This window comes from Diabrotica virgifera, chromosome 6, assembly GCF_917563875.1.
Source record: "Diabrotica virgifera virgifera chromosome 6, PGI_DIABVI_V3a".
NCBI classification, from domain to species: Eukaryota; Metazoa; Arthropoda; class Insecta; order Coleoptera; family Chrysomelidae; genus Diabrotica; species Diabrotica virgifera.
In genome coordinates, this window is record NC_065448.1 from 191,211,183 (window position 1) to 191,230,075 (window position 18,893).

At 32.3% G+C, this 18,893-nt stretch overlaps 1 protein-coding gene across 1 annotated transcript in view; it reads right to left on the reverse strand.

Moving 5' to 3' along the window:
- Positions 1 to 18,893, reverse strand: part of LOC114329260 (uncharacterized) — a 94,222-nt gene that overhangs the window by 75,005 nt on the left and 324 nt on the right. Inside the window, exon 2 of the mRNA XM_050653133.1 lies at positions 16,051 to 16,156. Within this exon, the coding sequence (XP_050509090.1) occupies positions 16,051 to 16,156 (106 nt within the window). The remainder of the gene's footprint in view (positions 1 to 16,050; positions 16,157 to 18,893) is intronic.

Sequence of the window (18,893 nt, forward strand, 5' to 3'; positions counted from 1 at the left end):
GCTTTGCCTCCTTGTGGTCGACATGTTGTTTCTTTTTGTTACTGTTTTCTTTGTCCCCGCCAAATGTGAAATTTTACAACACTCTATAAGTTGCAGAACACGACAAATATTTCTCCCCAAATTTAATAAATTTTCGCCACAAATATCAAATATGCAATCAGTAAATTTCAAAATAAATATCAAATGTACGATTGGTAAAAATATTAAATAATTCAATAGCAGTAAATATCAACTACCTACGATCAATCCATAAATCAAAAATATTTTTACACCTGGAAAAATTGTCAAATTATCTCTGGATCACCTGTATTTATTCCTTATCTCTTTCCCTACCATCAAATGCAAAGCTGCGATATTTTTTAAGCCACCACGTTCTGGGCTCCAGTTAATGTGATATTCAAAGATCGGTGTGCTCAAAGCAATTGATTAGATAATTAATTAATTAATTAAATTTAATTTTAATGATGCACTTATGATTTAATTACACTATTTAATGCTCTAATCTCAGGGTTTTATATTCTCGTGCTTCAATATCTCCTTTGCTTTACATATGATAAATAAGGTCAAAGACTAACGGAATAAAACACATATATGGTACAAAAACATCTATTGAAATAAATTCACCCTCAAAATATCCTCTAAAAATAATATCTCCTATTCTGATTATTGAAATACTCCTACCACTATCTAAAGTACTTATTGAAATTTGCGTTATGAATAATTCTACAAAAAAAAATAAAAACTGTCTCTCGGATGATGAGTTGTCCAAATTCTTGTCTCTGGTCGCCTACAATTTACTCTTAGCAGCCCCCTATGTAGTCAGCAATCTCGCAACAAACTATTGCAAGCCTATTGTCATCAATGACCCCCTACAGATGCACGTATCTTTCAAAAAACAATGCTAGCCTTTTCTCCTCTCAATAAACTGAATCTATTTCTCGTTCCGGCATGCAACGGTGACTCTTGGAATATAAGTAGAACAATATAACTTACAATGCTTTACGTGATGAGCCTCCGTCAGGACACTTATTTCAACAAACTCACAGCTATTCATTTATCTGCCTTACTACTTCAGGAGACTCTCAGAGATCACCACTATTCGACTTGACGATCATTTAACAACTATCGTCTAGAATCACATTCGTTTAAAGGCCAGCACTAAACAGTAACGTTGAAAAAATTATTCTACCGTAAAATTAAATTATGTAAAAAATTATGAAAGTCCACTGACAACGATTCCAAAAATTAAATTCAAAATTGTCAATGTCAGATTCAACACCAACTTTTCCTACCATTAGAAATTTCCTAAAACTAATTACATGCCAATCGGTTTTTAAGGAGATTACATTCATTTAAATTTCTAAATACAATTGTTCCCTAACCCGGTCTCATTGTCCAAACACATAACCACTTCCTTATCATACTAACTGTACAAAGAAAATACTTAATCCCTATTTAAATTTTGTTTACCTACGGCCATCCAAAGATAATTGACTTTCATTTCTTCGAAATGAATTTTGGTATATTTTTATTATATGTTTTAACTTTTCTAAAATATTAAGATCGAAACCATATTAATTCAAATTTTACATATCTTAACAGTATAATGGGGTATTTTTCCCGTAAATAAAAATTATTAAAAACAATATTATAATATTGCGTATGTACATACAATATCTACAAATAGTTTCGATTTCAAACAAATCACACCTACTAAAATGATCCCGCCTTGAAAAGGATCCGGATCAGCAGGGCATTATGTAAACATCAAATATTTAAGTAAAATGCCAAATATTATTAAGTCAATACACGTATCAATTTTTTTTACTAAAATGGTTTATTCACTATCATCGCCATTGCTGTCGTCACCGTTAATTGTTATTATGATTGGGCTTATTTCGTTTATTTTATTTTCACGAATCCGCCAATCTACCAATTAATTTTTCGCACTTGTATATACAGTTCCGTCATACTTCTGGAGTTGCAATTATTGAAAGTGCTTCTCGCCAAGTTTCCCAAACCGCTTCGTCTGTACACCCATTAGGCCCAATATGGTTGTAGTAATATTGTTTTGCTGTTCCCCATATATAGGGTGTCCCAAAAGTAGTGGAACGGTCGAATATTTCGCGAACTAAACATCGGATCGAAAAACTGAGAAATACGTGTTCAATTATTTTCAAAAATCTATCCAATGACATCAAACACCAACCCCCACTACACCCCCTGGAGGTGGAGTGGGGGGTAACTTTAAAATCTCAAATGGAAACCCCTAGTTTTTCTTGCAGATTTGAATTCGTTACCTAAAATTAAATAACTTTTATTCAAGACATTTTTTCGAACTGTGGATAGATGGCGCTATAATTGGGGAAAACGATTTATCCTGATACCATAAGTAAATTATAGAAACGGTCTAATATCTCGAGAAATACACTTCCAAATGAGAAACCAAAAAACAGGTTTTTAATATTTTTCGAAAACCTATCGATAAACACCAAAAATGACCCTCCAACCCACTCCCTGGAGACGGGGTGGGGGTAAACTTAAAATCTTAAATAGCAACCCTTACTTTATATTGCAGACTCGAATTCGTCATGAAAAATTAAGCAACATTTATTCGAAACATTTTTTAAAATTGCTGATAGATGGCGCTAATAAATCGTATTTTTACAATTAAAGCGCCATCTATCAACAATTATAAAAAATGTTTCGAATAAATGTTGCTTAGTTTTTCATGACGAATCCTAATCTGTAATAAAAAGTGGGGTTGCTATTTAAGATTTTAAAGTTACCCCCCACCCCAAATCCAGGGGGTGGGATGGAGGGTCATGTTTAGTGTTATTCAATAGATTTTCGAAAAGTATTAAAAACCTTTTTTTTTTGGTTTATCATTGGAAGTGTATTTCTCGAGATATTAGACCGTTTCTATAATTTACTTATGGTATCAGGATAAATCGTTTTTCTCAATTATAGCGCCATCTATCCAGAGTTCGAAAAAATGTCTTGAATAAAAGTTTCTTACTTTTACGTACCGAATCCAAATCTGCAAGAAAAACTAGGGGTTTCCATTTGAGATTTTAAAGTTACCCTCCACCCCATTTCCAGGGGGTGTAGTGGGGGTTGGTGTTTAATGTCATTGGATAGATTTTTGAAAATAAATGAACACGTATTTTTCAGTTTTTCGATCCGATGTTTAGTTCGCGAAATATTCGACCGTTCCACTACTTTTGGGACACTCTGTATATTCGGTAGAACTAAACTGGCAGTGGTATGGTGAAAGACGTAAAACTTGATGCCCGTAACTTTCAATAACCTGATCCATCACAAAGATTTTTGGTTTTGCATGTTGTTTTGCCAAACGTAAAAACTCAGTCTTTAATATATGCTGTGGAATAGATATGCGTTCATTTGTTAGCCATTCTTTAATCTTATCTACATTCCACGAATTTGTTGGACTTTTGTTTAGTATTTCTGAATGGTAAGGCGCATTGTCCAAAATAACTACGCTGGGCTCACTTAACCGGGAAGAAGTTTTTCACGCTACCATTTCACAAACATTTTCGTGTTCATATTGTCATGATAGTCACTGTTTTTTTATGTAGACGAAAATATTAAATCAGCACCTTCTATAAAGCCTGTCTTCCCTCCCGCGTGCAGAATTATATGTCGCTTCCCTTCTCCACTAGTATGCTTAATCGATTTTATGTTGTCATCTTGCCATATTCCCCTTAGAAAATATCCATGTTTTGTCTCAATATACAAAAGTTGACCCTTCTTCTTTAAATTTGTTATATTTTCTAAGAAACTCAATTCTCTTGTGTACAACAGAACTTCTTTTACAAAGCGCTTTTCTATTATCCTCTTTTTTAAATTTGAATCCTATGTTATGTAGGACTTGCCATAAACCTGTTCTGCCGATGTCACCAAATTTCCTCTCTTTTAACTTAAGTAAAATTTTATCTAAAGTCACATGTTCCTTATACTTGCACGCATTTGATGTATGATATTACGAATTTTAAATTTTCGTCCTTCGAACATACCGTTCGTTTTTAATGACAGGCGAGTATGTTGGTGATCGTTTTCCGGAACTTCACTATAGGGCTTTTCATCGATTGTCGTTTGTTTCGAGCTTCTCTCATGTGTCACATAATATTAAATATATCTACGTCATACGTCTTTGGTTTGTATTATTGGCAATACCAATAACGTAGATATATTAATATTAAGGCGGAAATACATATCCGCGCCGCGAACTCCGCGCCGTGTGTGCGCCGCGCGTTCGTGGCGCGGTTATTGTTCGTTAAAATTTTTCATTTTGACGATCCAGAGGAAACTTACGAACGTTTAGTAATTGTAGATAATCATGTCTCTGTCCTGTACTTCTACTACATCTTATTTTGGTATTGTTCTAAAACTATTTTCTTGTGTCATCTTATGCAATTTACTATTTTATGTGGAATAAGCCACAGTTTGGGAACATTTCGGGAACTACCTTTTTCGCTTCCTGGCAACACAAACATAATGGTAGGGGAGCCCAAGCGGGGATTTTTGCAGTTACTCGAGCGCGTCAGATTATCATATGGGGAGAAACGTGGTACCCTGCAGATGTACCTCCACCATATATTGGCTCTTAACACAGGGGAGTTCGTTCAGGGGGCCCGAAAAAAAATCTATCCTTAAAATATTCGAAATTGTCAGATTAAGATAAGGTAAGTTAAGTACATGCAAAAGAGTCTATATTTCAAAAATATGACGATTTGAGCGGGGCGTACGGAAATAGTGAGTCAAAAAGTTTCACAAAAAAAAGCGAATATTTCGCGAAGTGAACGTCAGATTGAAAAACTAAAAACTACTTGTTCAATATTTTTCAAAAATCTATCGAAAAATACCAAACTTGACCCCCACGGAGAGGGGTGGGGGGTAAATTTAAAATTCTAAATACAAATCCCGCGATCTTTCGCAAAATAAACATCATATCGAAAAACTGCAAATACACTTTATCAATGTTTTTGAAAAATCTATCGAATGGTTCCAAGCACGACCCCCCACGGAGGTGAGGTGGGGGGTTACTTTAAAATCTTAAATGGTAGACCCCGTTTCTTATTGCAGATTTGGATTGTTTGTATAAAAATAAACAACTTTTATTCGAAACATTTTTTTGAATTATGGATAGATGGCGCTATAATCGGAAAAAAGTTTGTTGGAAATGGAAAATTAAATTAAAAAATGGGAAGTCCCCACTAAAATGGAAAATTTTACTTAACTTTTTTGGTTTTAGGACCTAATAATCACAACCCAATAGGTCCCCAAAGCGCTCGAGTGACTGCACATTTATCATACTTTGCTCCCCTACCATAATATATCTGCTTGTTCTTAAAACCAGAAACAAAATTAGAGAACTATAGGTACTTCCAAGTCATGCGATACCTTTTTCGTTTTCCGGTGACACAATTGTAATGTGTCTGCTTGTTTCAACTGCGTAGCTTCACTAGAAACGAAATTAGAGAACTATAGGTTCTTCCAAGCCTTGTGTTAACTTTTTCGCTTTCCGGTGACCCCATTATAATATATCTGCTTGTTCCAACTCAGTTGCTTCACCAGAAGCGAAGTTAGGAAACTATAGGCTCTTCCAAGATGTGCGTTACCTTTTTCGCTTTCCGACGACACAATTATAACATATCTACTTGTTCCAACTCCGTTGCTTCACCAGAAGCGAAGTTAGGAAACTATAGGCTCTTCCAAGTTGTGCGTTACCTTTTTCGTTTTCCGGTGACCCAATTATAATATATATATGCTTGTTCCAACTACGTTGCTTCACCAGAAGCGAAGTTAGAAAACTATTGGGTCTTTCAAGTTGTGCGTTACCTTTTTGGCTTTCCGGTGACCCAATTATAATATATCTGCTTGTTCCAATTCTGTTGCTTCACCAGAAGCGAAGTTAGAAAACTATTGGGTCTTCCAAGTTGTGCCTTACCTTTTTCGCTTTCCGGTGACACAATTATAATATATCCGCTTGTTTCAACTGCGTTGCTTCACCAGACACGAAGTTAGAAAACTATAGGTTCTCCAAGTCGTGCGTTACCTATTTCGCTTTCCGGCGACACATACCTAATATATATCTGCTTATGAATGTTTTTTTGATATTGATAACTATTTCCGAAGTGAAAGTCGAAAGATCAAGTAAACTTGATATCAAACTCGAATTATGGCTTATGCCCAAATAAAATAATAAATCTTATTTTTAATACATGTTATTTTTAGTACAACAATGAACTAACATTTTTTAAAGAGGTCCGCATGTACATTTTTTATTTCAGCTTCTATTTCCGTTCAGATCGGATTTAAGTTGTTTCTTTAAATTAAATGGTTCTTTATTGAGGATCCCACAATAATGATTTTCCACGGTAAACATCAATTTCCTTCCAACAGTTCCGACCATTCCATTACTAACAAATATTCAACTCATGCGCGCCAAAACCAACAAACCACTCGCAAACCCGTCCAAATACGTATTGCGAACCATCAAAGCGTTTGTTGAAAAACCGACAGAATTTAGATCGTGGTGCGCCGTGTGCGTGCCGTTTGTGCGTCACTTGAAAACACGTACTAATCTGACGAATACGCTGCGCGCGAGCGGCTCGCACACCGAGCAGAGCGCATATGTATCTCCGCCTTTATGTTACACATGACAGAAGCTCGATACAAATGACTGTGAATGAAAAGCCCTATTCTCGTTGTTAATTGTAGATTTTAATTTTGATTCGCTAATTCCTAAAGCATTGCACACGCGTTGTTGTACAGACGTTACCGATTTTAAACGACCACCATTGTTTTTTCCGCAATAAAGTACTTATATAGGTTACAAATTAGAGTATCTACATATAAAACACGTCTTGGCATTTTCGGTTAAACAGCACGAACAGATTCTCACAAAATTAACAATATATGACGTTACTAATTTGACAAAATAAATTCAACTGGAAGATAACAAATGTCCTTATAGTTTCTTATAGTATTCCTGCTTTGTTTGTCGACCTATTTAGTTAAATTACCTATTAAAATTGCAGTAGTTTGTCGTACTTTCTTTAATTTTGGTTTGCACCTATTTGAGTAATTAAGTACTTTCACTTGAATAAGTACAATGCCAACACAGTTACCGTAATTAAAATAGGTTAAAAAATGAGCTTTATGATACTATACAAATGAAATGATGGTATGGTGCAAATGAAAGGATTAAATTCGTCAGTATTCGTCAGTACAGTAGACTCGCGATTATCCGAGGTAACTGGGACCATGACTACCTCGGATACGGAAAAACTCGGTTAACACTGAGATTGGTTATATTGATAGAAAAACACGTAAATAACCATAAATATGGATATTTTAATGACAGCACTAATATTGTACTGTCTATAAAAGATAAAATTCTTTGATTGATTTTTGCGTAAGCTTCATTCCTCTTGCTTTCAGGCAATGATGTTGCGCCAAAGTTGAAAGTTGTAACTCACCAGTTATGACTTTTGCCTCGGTTAACCGAGGGGCTCGGATAACCCAGACTCGGATAATCGCGAGTCTACTGTATTAAATCGCCTATAACTCGAAAACTTTAAATTTTTGAGAAAAATCACAGGATACCTTTCTTGTTTAGAATAACCCAAAAAAAGATAAAAATATATTTTTTGGAGCTAAAAAAAGGTTATCTTATGTATTTGCTTAAAAAAATTGTTTAAACAATTTCTGCCCAAAAATTCCGTCCGGCACCCTCAGATTTGTTTAAAGGGGACATTTTAGAATATGAATCCGCAGAGAAACCGAATTAGAAATGTTTTCCAGGAGGGAGCGGTCTCACCACATGGAATATTAATCATGCGACTGCTTACATGAGAGCGCGACTATTCCCGGGTTAAAGTAATATCGCTATATAGCATTGAAACGTCAAAAATGTGGTGCCTCAGAAGGTTGCTTAAAATTCCATGGGTCCACCATATTAGAAATAAATAGGTCTTTATTTCTAATATCTAAAGTTCTGATACCGAGAGGGAGCTTCTAAACAGCGTTAAACGCATTAAACAGCGAAAGGCCTCATATTTAGGTCATATTTTCTTCTTCTTCTTCTTTTTCAGGTGCCATCTCCGCTACGGAGGTTGCCAATCATCATAACTGTTTTAATTTTTGAGGCAGTAGCCCTAAATAGTTGTTTTGAGCTTCATCCAAACCATTCTCTCAGGTTTTTCAGCCATCAAATTCGTCTTCTTCCGATGCTTCTTCTGCCATCTACCTTTCCTTGCATTATGAGTCGCAGGGTGCCATATTTCTCACACCGCATCATATGTCCGAGATACTGTAGTCATATTTTAGGTGGCGACAAATCTTTAAAAAGCATTTTAACAGGCAAAATTAAAGGTCGGAGAGGAACAGGTTGGTAAACGACAATCATGGGTCAGAGTCAGAGATATAATAAACTGGTGCGATGTATCAGATATCAATCCTACGCAGAATAATGCCTAAGCATTATCCAATTAACATGCAAGTCTATTCTCTGCATAGCGTACGGCACCAGATGAAGAAGACTAAGAGAATAAGACAAGGCTGCTGATCTATGACTTATTTAACTTAAACTTCCCAAGTTTTTTTGAGTTTTATTTGCAATCTATATTTCACTTTATTATTTTTAACTTCTTTAGCATTAAAGATTTCTCTTTTTTTATATTACATCAGTCAGAAACATTCCGAAAATATAAAATGAACCGAACACCTTCAAAAATGCTTATTTCTCGAGATATTGACCACGGAGAGGTGAATGCCCTATTTTAGTCATACTGTATGGTTTTGATGGTGTTGAAAACGAAAATAACTGTTATTTTGAATTTCATGTGGGAGAACATTGCCAAAATCGCAATTTTACCCCAAAAATACAAAAAAAATAAAATCACGGTTTTTCGCGTTTACCTCGCTACAACTCTGTTCCATTTTAATATTTTTTTCTGAAATTTTTACAGCATATACTTCTGAACACAAGTATTTCTCTTTTAAGCTTTTATTTTTATTCTGATAAAGGTTATGAATTTTTCAAAGGAAAAGGAGCTTGTGCATTGCAAAGTTTAATCGCCAAAGTTGTGTAACGAAGTTTAAAATTTAGCTTCTTTATCACGTTTATGTTAAAATAGGGAGTACGAAAAAGTTTTCTGGTAAGTTTTAGATCAAAATATTTTATAGAAAAAAAAATAGTGCAACTTTTAATGTTAACATTAGAAATCCCCAATATAACGCTTAGTTTTCGAGATACTGACCATGGGTGGTGAATGGCTAATTTTGGTCTTAGATTATGTATTTTACCATGATGAAAACGAAAATGAAATTTATTTTAAATTTTAGGTGGGGGAATATTATCAAAATTGCAATTGTATCCTAAAAATAAAAACATTGAAATCACCTTTTTTGCCTTTAGCTCACTACAACTCTGGTCAGTTCTAATATTTTTTTCTAAAGTTTGTACACTATTGTAACAAAAATACAGGTCATAAATTGAACCACATATTCTATGACCAAAAATAGTTCGAATGAACCTAACTTACCTTAGTACAAATATGCACACAAAAAAAGTTACAGCCCTTTGAAGTTACAAAATGAAAATCGATTTTTTCGAATATGTCGAAAACTATTAGAGATTTTTTGTTGATAATGGACATGTGGCATTCTTATGGCAAGAATATCTTAAAGAAAAATTATAGTGAAATTTGTGCACCCCATAAAAATTTTATGGGGGTTTTGTTACCTTAAACCCCCCCAAACTTTTGTGTCCGTTTCAAATAAATTATTATTCTGGTGCCATTAGTTACACTAAATATTTTTAAAACTTTTTTGCCTCTTAGTATTTTTTCGATAAGGCAGTTTTTATCGAGTTGCGGCTTCTTTTTTAATATGTTTACATAAAAATTTTATGAGGGTTTTGTTCCTTTAAACCCCCCAAATGTTTGTATACGTTCCAATTAAACTATTACTGTGGTACCATTAGTTAAACACAGTGTTTTTAAAACCTTTTTTTAACTCTTTGTATTTTTTTGATAAAGCATCTTTTATCGAGATGTGGCTTCTTTTTTAATATGGTCCAAAATATACCAAAAAATGTAAATCATAAATAAATTTTCATATTATTACCAAGTCTCCATAATCGTACTTTACCATATACAAATATGTGGTGGATTTGACAAGTATTCAAATATCTCGATAAAAACTGACTTTTGGAAAAAGTATTAAGAGACAAAAAAGTTTTTAAAAACTGGAGTTTAACTAATGGCGCTACAAAAATAATTAAATTGAAACGTACACAAAAGTTTGGGGTGGTTTAAAGGACACAAACCCCCATAAAATTTTTATGGGGTGTCCAAATTTCACTATAATTTTTTCTTAAGATATTACTGCCATAACAATACCACATGTGCATTTTTAATAAAAAATCTCTAATAGTTTTCGATATATTGGAAAAAATCGATTTTCATTTTGTAATTTCAAAGGGCTGTAACTTTTTTTCCGTGCACATTTGTACTAAGGTAAGTTAGGTTCAATCGAACTATTTTTGGTCCCAGAATACGCGATTAAATTTATGACCTGTATTTTTGTTACACCCTGTATATCTCACTTTTTTGAAGACAATGGTTTCTGCTTTAAGCCTTTAGTCTTATGTTTGTAAAAGTTACGAATCTTTTAAAGTACAAGGTGCAGATTCGTGAATTGCAAAGTTTAATCGCAAAATTTCACTGACAAAAATTTTAAATATAGATTTTAAATTGAACTCTTCTTAAAACATGAATACAAAGAAGTTTTCTGGAAAGTTTTGGATCAAAACGTTTTATAGAAAACAAATGGTGCAACTTTTAACATCGACGGTATAAATCCCCAAAATAACGCTAATTTTTCGAGATACTGATCATTGGTGGTGAATGGCTAATTTTTGTCTTACTTTATGTTTTTGATGATGCTGAAAACGAAAATCAAATTTTGTCTTGAATTTTTAGTGGGAGAACATAATCGCAATTTTCCCCTAAAAATAAAAAAAATAAACCACCTTTTTGTTATATTAAAAGTTGCACCATATTTTTATATAACACATCTAGATCTAAAACTCCCCATAAAACTTTTTGAACGCTATGGTTTAACATAAATGTAATCAAATAAATAAATTTTATATTTTGTCACTTAATTTTGGCGATTTAACTTTGCAATTCACGAATCTGTACCTTTGATTTTTAAAGATTCATAACTTTTATGAAGAAAACACTGAAAGACTACAATAATTACTAATAGTCTTCACAAAAGTGAGAAATATATGCTGCAGAAATTTCAGATAAAAATATTAAAACGAAACAGAGTTGTAGCGAGTTATACGTAAAAATTCGTGACTTCATTTTTTTTATATTTTTAGGTTAAAATTGCGATTTTAACAATGTTCCCTCTTCCCTCACATAAAATTCAAAATAAACCTGTTTTTCATTGTCAGCACTATCGAAAACACAAAATAAGACAAAAATTAGCCATTCACCGCCCATGGTCAATATCTAGAAAAATAGGCATTATTTTGGGGATTTATAACGTCTATATTAAAAGTTGTCCATTTTTTTTATAAAACATTTGAAACTAAAACTTTCCAGAAAACTTCTTTGAACATTTTATGTTTTAACATAAACGTGATTTATAGGATAAATTTCAAATTTTGCCACTCAACTTTTGCGATTAAACTTTGCAATTCACGAGTCTGAACCTTGTACATTAAAAATTCATATAACTTTTACAATAATAAGGATAAAAGATTAAAACAGATACCATTGTCTTCAAAAAAGTGAGCAACATATAGTGAACTTAGAAAAAAATATTAAAATGGACCAGAGTTGTAGCGAGTTAATCCCAAAAAACGTGATTTCACTTTTTTTATTACCCATTCACATCCCATGGTCAGTATCTCGAAAAATAACGGTTATATTGGGGATTTTTAATGTCGATAATAAAAGTTGCACTAGTTTTTTTTATAAAACCTTTTGATCTAAAATTTTCCAGAAAACTTCTTTGTACTCTCTACTTTAACATAAACGTGATTAAAATGCTAAATTTTCTCAACTTTTGCGATTAAACTTGGCAATGCCCAAATCCGCACCTTTTCCTTTGAAAATTTCATAACCTATATCAGAATAAGGATTAAAGCTTGAACATTGATACCGTTGTCTTCAGAAATGTGAGAGCCATATACTGTAAAAATTTCAGAAAAAAATATTAAAATGGAACAGAGTTGTAGCGAGGTAAACGGAAAAAAACGTCATTTTATTTTTTTCTAATTTTAGGATAAAATTTCGATTTTGACAATGTTCCCCCGCATGAATTTCAAAATAAATCTCATTTTCGTTTTCAGCACCGTCAAAAACATACAGTACGTCTAAAATTGTCCATTCACCTCTCCGTGGTCAGTACCTACTGGTCATTGTGCAGGTGCCTGCCTCTCGCCTATATGTAAACCAATGTGACGCAGTTCCCTATTATTTCTAAATCTTCTCTAGCATTATTACGTTTTTAAACAGGTCAAAATTTTTATAATAGGGAGTTTTTGTGCACACAAATACGTAAACGTAACGTATCATTTTGACATATACGCTTGCGCATTAATGTTTGAACTCCCGTATCGCGATACGTATTACCTAAAGCAACGCTCTGATACGTACGTTCAGACGCATCCCCATCGAGACGAAAGTTACCGAATGCACAAGCGGATCTTACCAGATTACGGCGTTTACCTACCAAATTAGTCCAGAAAGCCACTGCGCATCCGATAGGAAAAATATTCTGATTCGGATTTTTTGCACAATCTTACTCAAAAAGGACTCCTTTTAACAAATTTGCGTGTTGTCAGGACCAAAAGGTGGTCAAAAATTTTTTAAAGGTTTTTTTTTTTTGTTTTTTTCCTAAAATTATTTTTTTTTTTGTATGGAAAAAGTTTTTTTAGGTTTTTGAAAATGATAGTTTTTGACATACAGGGTGTCCAGAAACTCTACCGACAAACGAAGACAGGAGATTCTTCAGATAATTTTAAGATAATTTAACCCAATTCACTTAGTCCGAAAATGCTTCCTAAGGGAGCTAGAGCTCTTTGAAGATGGCGTCTTGTAATTAGTTTTTCTTAAATACCTCCAGAACGCTTCAATTTAGAAAAAACAAAGATTGGTACGCGTATTTATCTACAAGATATAAATCTAATCCATTCATTGCATATTTCTAGTACCGATCATAGGCGTCCGTTTTGGGTAGGGCAACGGTTATTTTACCGCATAACTTTTTTATCTTTAACTTTTATGCATTTCTGACACTGGATTATGAAATTTTGAAGTATTCTAGTACTAAAAGATACTCTTGTTTTAAATCGGTAGGACACACCGTTTTCTAGAAAAATCGATTTAAAAAATTTTTCGCTTTTTAAATAAAAAAAAAATTCAATAAAAACTGTTTAGAAAGACGAAAACTGGTACATTTATTTATATTCCAGAGATAAATCGATTTCATTAATTGAGAATTTCTAGTACTGGTCATAGGCGTCCGTTTTGGGTAGGTAAACAGTTATTTTATAGCATAACTTTTTTGTCTTGAATTTTTGAGCATTCTTGACACTAGATTATTAAATTATGAGGTATTCGAGTACTAAAAGTTACTCTTACTTTATGTTGGTAAAATACTTCGTTTTTTTTAGAAAAGTTCTTTTAATTTTTTTTCAAATTCCAAAAACGAAAAACTTTCAAATCGATTTTTCTAGAAAACGGTGTGTCCTACCGACTTAAAACAAGAGTATCTTTTAGTACTAGAATACCTCACAATTTAATAATCCGGTATCAAAAATGCATAAAAGTTAAGGACAAAAAAGTTATGCGATAAAATACCCGTTGCTCTACCCAAAGCGGACGCCTATGACCGGTACTAGAGATTTGCAATGGATGGAATCGATTCATCTCTGAAAAGTAAATAAGCTTACCAATTTTCGTTTTTCGAAATAGAAGCGTTCTGGAGGTATTTAAGAAAAACTAATTTCATGGCGCCATTTTCAAGGAGCTCTAGCTCCCTTAAGAAGCATTTTCGGACTAGGTGAATTGGGTTAAATTGTCTTAAAATTATCTGAGGAATCTCCTGTCTTCGTTTGTCGGAAGAGTTTCTGGACACCCTGTATAAGCGATTAAAAATTGAAAAATTGCGAAATCGGCCATTTTTAACCCTCAAAAACTATGTGAAAAACTGAAAATTTGAATGTTGTCAAGGTAGGTAGATATTCTTTAAACATCGATTGATGAAATCCCGAAGAGTTGTTTGTAATAAAATTGTCAAAACTCCTTTGTTTTTTAATTGCTAATCAAGCGTGCTCCACACTATTTTCCACCGACAGTATGGTGCAAATGAAAGGAATAAATTCGTTATTTCCTAAACCGGTGACTTTAAGGAAAAATTCCGAAACAGGTCGAATTTTATTTTTAAGTTATGATATTCTGGCATATATGATGTCCTAGTGACGTCATCCGTCTGTGCGTGATGACGTAATCGATGATTTTTTTAAATAAGAATAGGGGTCGTGTGGCAGCTCATTTGAAAATGTTCTTCAATTCTCTATTCAGTAATGTAAACATTTACATAATTATTTATACAGGGTGTCCTTCTACTTCTTTTTTTTCAAATAATTTAATTTAATAAAAATTTTTGGACACCCTGTATAAATAATTATGTAAATGTTTATATTACTGGATAGAGAATTGAAGAACCTTCTAAATGAGCTAGCACACGACCCCTATTCTTATTTAAAAAAATCATCGATTACGTCATCACGTCCAGATGAATGACGGCACTAGTACACCATATATGCCACAATATCACAACTTAAAAATAAAAATCTACCTGTTTCGGGAAAGTCGCCGTTTTACGAAATAACGAATTTATTCCTTTCATTTGCACCATACTGTCGGTGGAAAATAGTGTCGCGCACGCTTGATTAGCAATTAAAAAAAAGGAGTTTTGAATATATTGTATTGCAAAAAACTCTTCGGGATTTCATCAATCGATGTTTAAGGAATATCTACCTACTTTGGCAACATTCAAATTTTTAGTTTTTCACATAGTTTTTGAGGGATAAAAATGGTCGATTTCGCAATTTTCAAAATTCGCAAAAACTATCATTTTTAGAGAAAAGTCACTAAAGACCTTTTCTGTTTGGAATGATCCAAAAAACCTAAAAAAAACTTTTTTCCATGCAAAAGAAATAATTTTAGGAAAAAAACAAAAAAAAAACGTTTAAAAAATTTTTGACCACCTTTTGGTCCTGGCAACATGCAAATTTGTTAAAAGGGGTCCATTTTGAGTAAGATTGTGCAAAAAATCCGAATCAGAATATTTTTCCTAGCGGATGCGCAGTGGCTTTCTGGACTAAATCAACATTTCATATTTCATCAGAGTATCAGAGGATTGCCCGTGTATAAACATTTAAGGTTATATTCATTTAGTCTATTTGAGTAAAATAATTCTGTTTGTTATTGGAAATTGGAACTTCATACTTTAAAATTTGATTGTTTTTTAAGTTATCTATTAATGAAGCAAAACAATCAAATCTTGTATTTAAGAAATACAGTGATCACCACAATAACTAGATAAACAAATGACCTAATTTCAGTATAAATTTCAAAAAAATATGAACAAACTATTTATATTATACTGGAATTCTGATGTAGGTAGGCACAATAATTTAATTTTTATATTTAAATAGAAGCAATTAAAACCATACAATTTCATCGTTCACCTTTACCTTTTTTATATTTATATATTAATTGTATCTATATTGTGTAAACATTGTTTTATTTTTTAATGTCAACGGAATTTAAAAATGACTTTACGTTACGTTAGGCAGTTACAAAAACTACCTATTTTTTTCATCATTCTTACCGTACGTCAGTGCTTTACGTATAGTGAGATACGTTACGTTACGTAGTTACAAAAACTCCCTTATACCTGTAATTCAAAATGTCTTGTTGGTATGAGTCTTACCTGTTCGCGAACCAAATCGTCCCATCCATTTCCACCTTGCCATACCAAACCAACTTGATGCGATAGAATCGGAAGATTGCAGACGAAACAAATGGCTGTCATTGTCCTGAAAAAAATTGTATTTTCACATGTGTGATTTCTTGCACATTGGGCGTGCAAGTTCCAGACGATCACCTTTTAGTAACAAAGACCAAAATGATTCTATAATACCAGTAACACCTTTCTTTTAATAAGTTTTAGTTAAATTATAATTACTTAAAATTTATCGCTTAAGTTAAAAAGATAAATACTATTGGTTATAAAATTTTATAAAATTTAACATCGAACTCATTACAGTTACTTATTGATGACGCCTAATTTCTTAAGTGAACAAAGGCTATATCGTGATAAAGTGATAAAATTTGCACTAAGTCGAATTCTTATTTGGGATGGGGCGATCGAACTTACATATTTATAGAACTCCTTAGCCAAATTTTTACCTTCCTAGATAGTCCCAGGTGTCCCCTAATGCAAAAAGTGTATAATTTCCTGAACGATCCTTTTCTTTAAAATATCTGAAAAAAAATATGAACATACCTCTTAGTGCTCAAAAATACTGTGAGTAATTTTTTGTTTATATTTTTGGATCAAAGATGAGTTCAGAAAAAATATTTAAATAAAAAAATATTTGCTTATATACGTAATTTTTGGCGTAGTAATTTTTAAATAATTCTATTGCATGTATTGTTTTTCCATTTTTTTTTAATGCAGGATTTTCCATTTAGATTTGCTATTTTCTCTCTAAAAAATGCTCAAAATTCGAGAAAACAGGTTTTTTTTGTATTTTCTCCAGCGTTTTTAGTACATAAACCAAACTGCGTATCAGTAAGTAAAGGTTTTTCATACTAGAATATGCTGAAAATAAGATGAACCCTCTTTGTTAATCTTTTTTCCCTTGTTTGAGCACACAACCTCTACCGTATGTGAATGAAAAACGATTTTTCATCTATTTTTCCATTTTTTCAAATAGCAGGGTCATCTTAGCCATTTTCAGATGAAACATGATCTAAATTCGGAAAAAATCGGCATTTTTCGGTAACTTTTCATACTGTAAGCACATACCCTCATTTAAATGTGAAAAATATCAATTCAGTAATCTCTGGAAAATCTTCAATTCCTTGAGTAGTTCATTTTACCGCAGTAGCGGACGGCCTATATATTTTGGTTCGATTTTGAGTCCAAAATTCTTCAAATTAGTATCTCCTGTAACCCGTCGTCCTTTATAACTATTTAAGGGTGCACTAAAAGTATTATTGTGAAAATATGCAATCTTAACATACGAACCAGCTTTTCGACTTTACTGTCTAAGTGTCTAACTGCTGGCGAAAAAGCTTGCATTTTTGCTAAAAATGCCTTTATTAATAGGTTGCAATTAAAAACTGATGGAAAAGTCTTTTTAAATTTTTTATATTCAAAACAACAAAAGCGGCATATATTTCGCTATAATGAAGAGAGAGATTATCTCTAAAATATGACAGAAAAATCTTCCATTGCGGCTAACTTCTTTACTTATAAAGTCAAAAATCATAATTATTATTATGTTTTATTTTGCGTTTTACTAAATATAGAGAAAAAAACGAGGTAAGCTGCTTAAATCTTCAATCCCTCCATAACAACCCTTATAAAATAGTAAACATGTTGAAATACTTAACTTGGAAACACAAATGAGATATGAGCTGATTGAAAAATTTTATACGAAAAACACTTTTAAGTATTTGGTTCAAATTTAAACAGTTTTTAAGAATTCTTGCAAAGGTTACCTGTAATAAAAATATTATAAAAATATTTTGATCTTTGTTGCAACAGAAACTGTACCTACTCTTATTTGCAAAAATGCCGAAATAATTACCTTAGCTAAATAAATATTTGATTATATCTAGTTTTAGCTGTCTGTCCTTTTCTACTTAAATTTAAAAAATCATATCTTTCTTATTACAGTTAATAGCAAATATCATTTTATTTTTAAATAATCGATATTGTATTCGAATAATAAATAATTATTAATATCGAATAAAAATCAAATATATTTACCAATTAACTAGTGGCTATTATCGATCACAATAGAACAAAAAATATTTTTTTTCCTTGGAGTTGTATGACTACTGGCCCTTCAAGGCTCATTCGCCGATTCACCAATTTTGCTCATTTATTTTACAATATCTTTTCCTATATCTATCTACTTAACATTTTTTATCCTACTTATTCTACACACTTTCTTTAGAACGTTGTCCAATTATTTTATTTTTCGATATTAGAGGCCGTAATAAAAAACTGTCATTCAATAATTCATTAACGTTTTTGTAACTTTATATCACTCACTGGGCCAAATAATAAAATCAAACATGAATCGCAATAATTGATATAGAATAAACAAGTTGATGAGATCGAAAAAAAAATATAAAAAATAACGGTGTTGATATGGTGGAAAATTACTTCATTTTTTTTCGTCTATAGGTAAAATAAAATAGCTTAAAAAATATTACAAAACATTTTTATATAAATATGTAACAATATTAGGGGAGTGCATATCAATTTTCACTTCGGGAAAAATCAAACGAGATAAAACTTTTTGTAATTTCATTAAGAATTGTTTAATAAACAACATTTAGAAAAGTTCTACTCGAGAAGTGGGTGCTTCATTTTTCATTAAACAAATGAACTGCGAAATTAGATGTTTTTTTTAAATAACTCCGAAAATATAAGTTATAGAAAAAAACTGACTTGACCGTTGAAAAATTCAGAAAATTTCCAAAAAAAAGTTTGTATGAAGATTTTTCTAAAATTAAATCTGTAGCTTCTATATT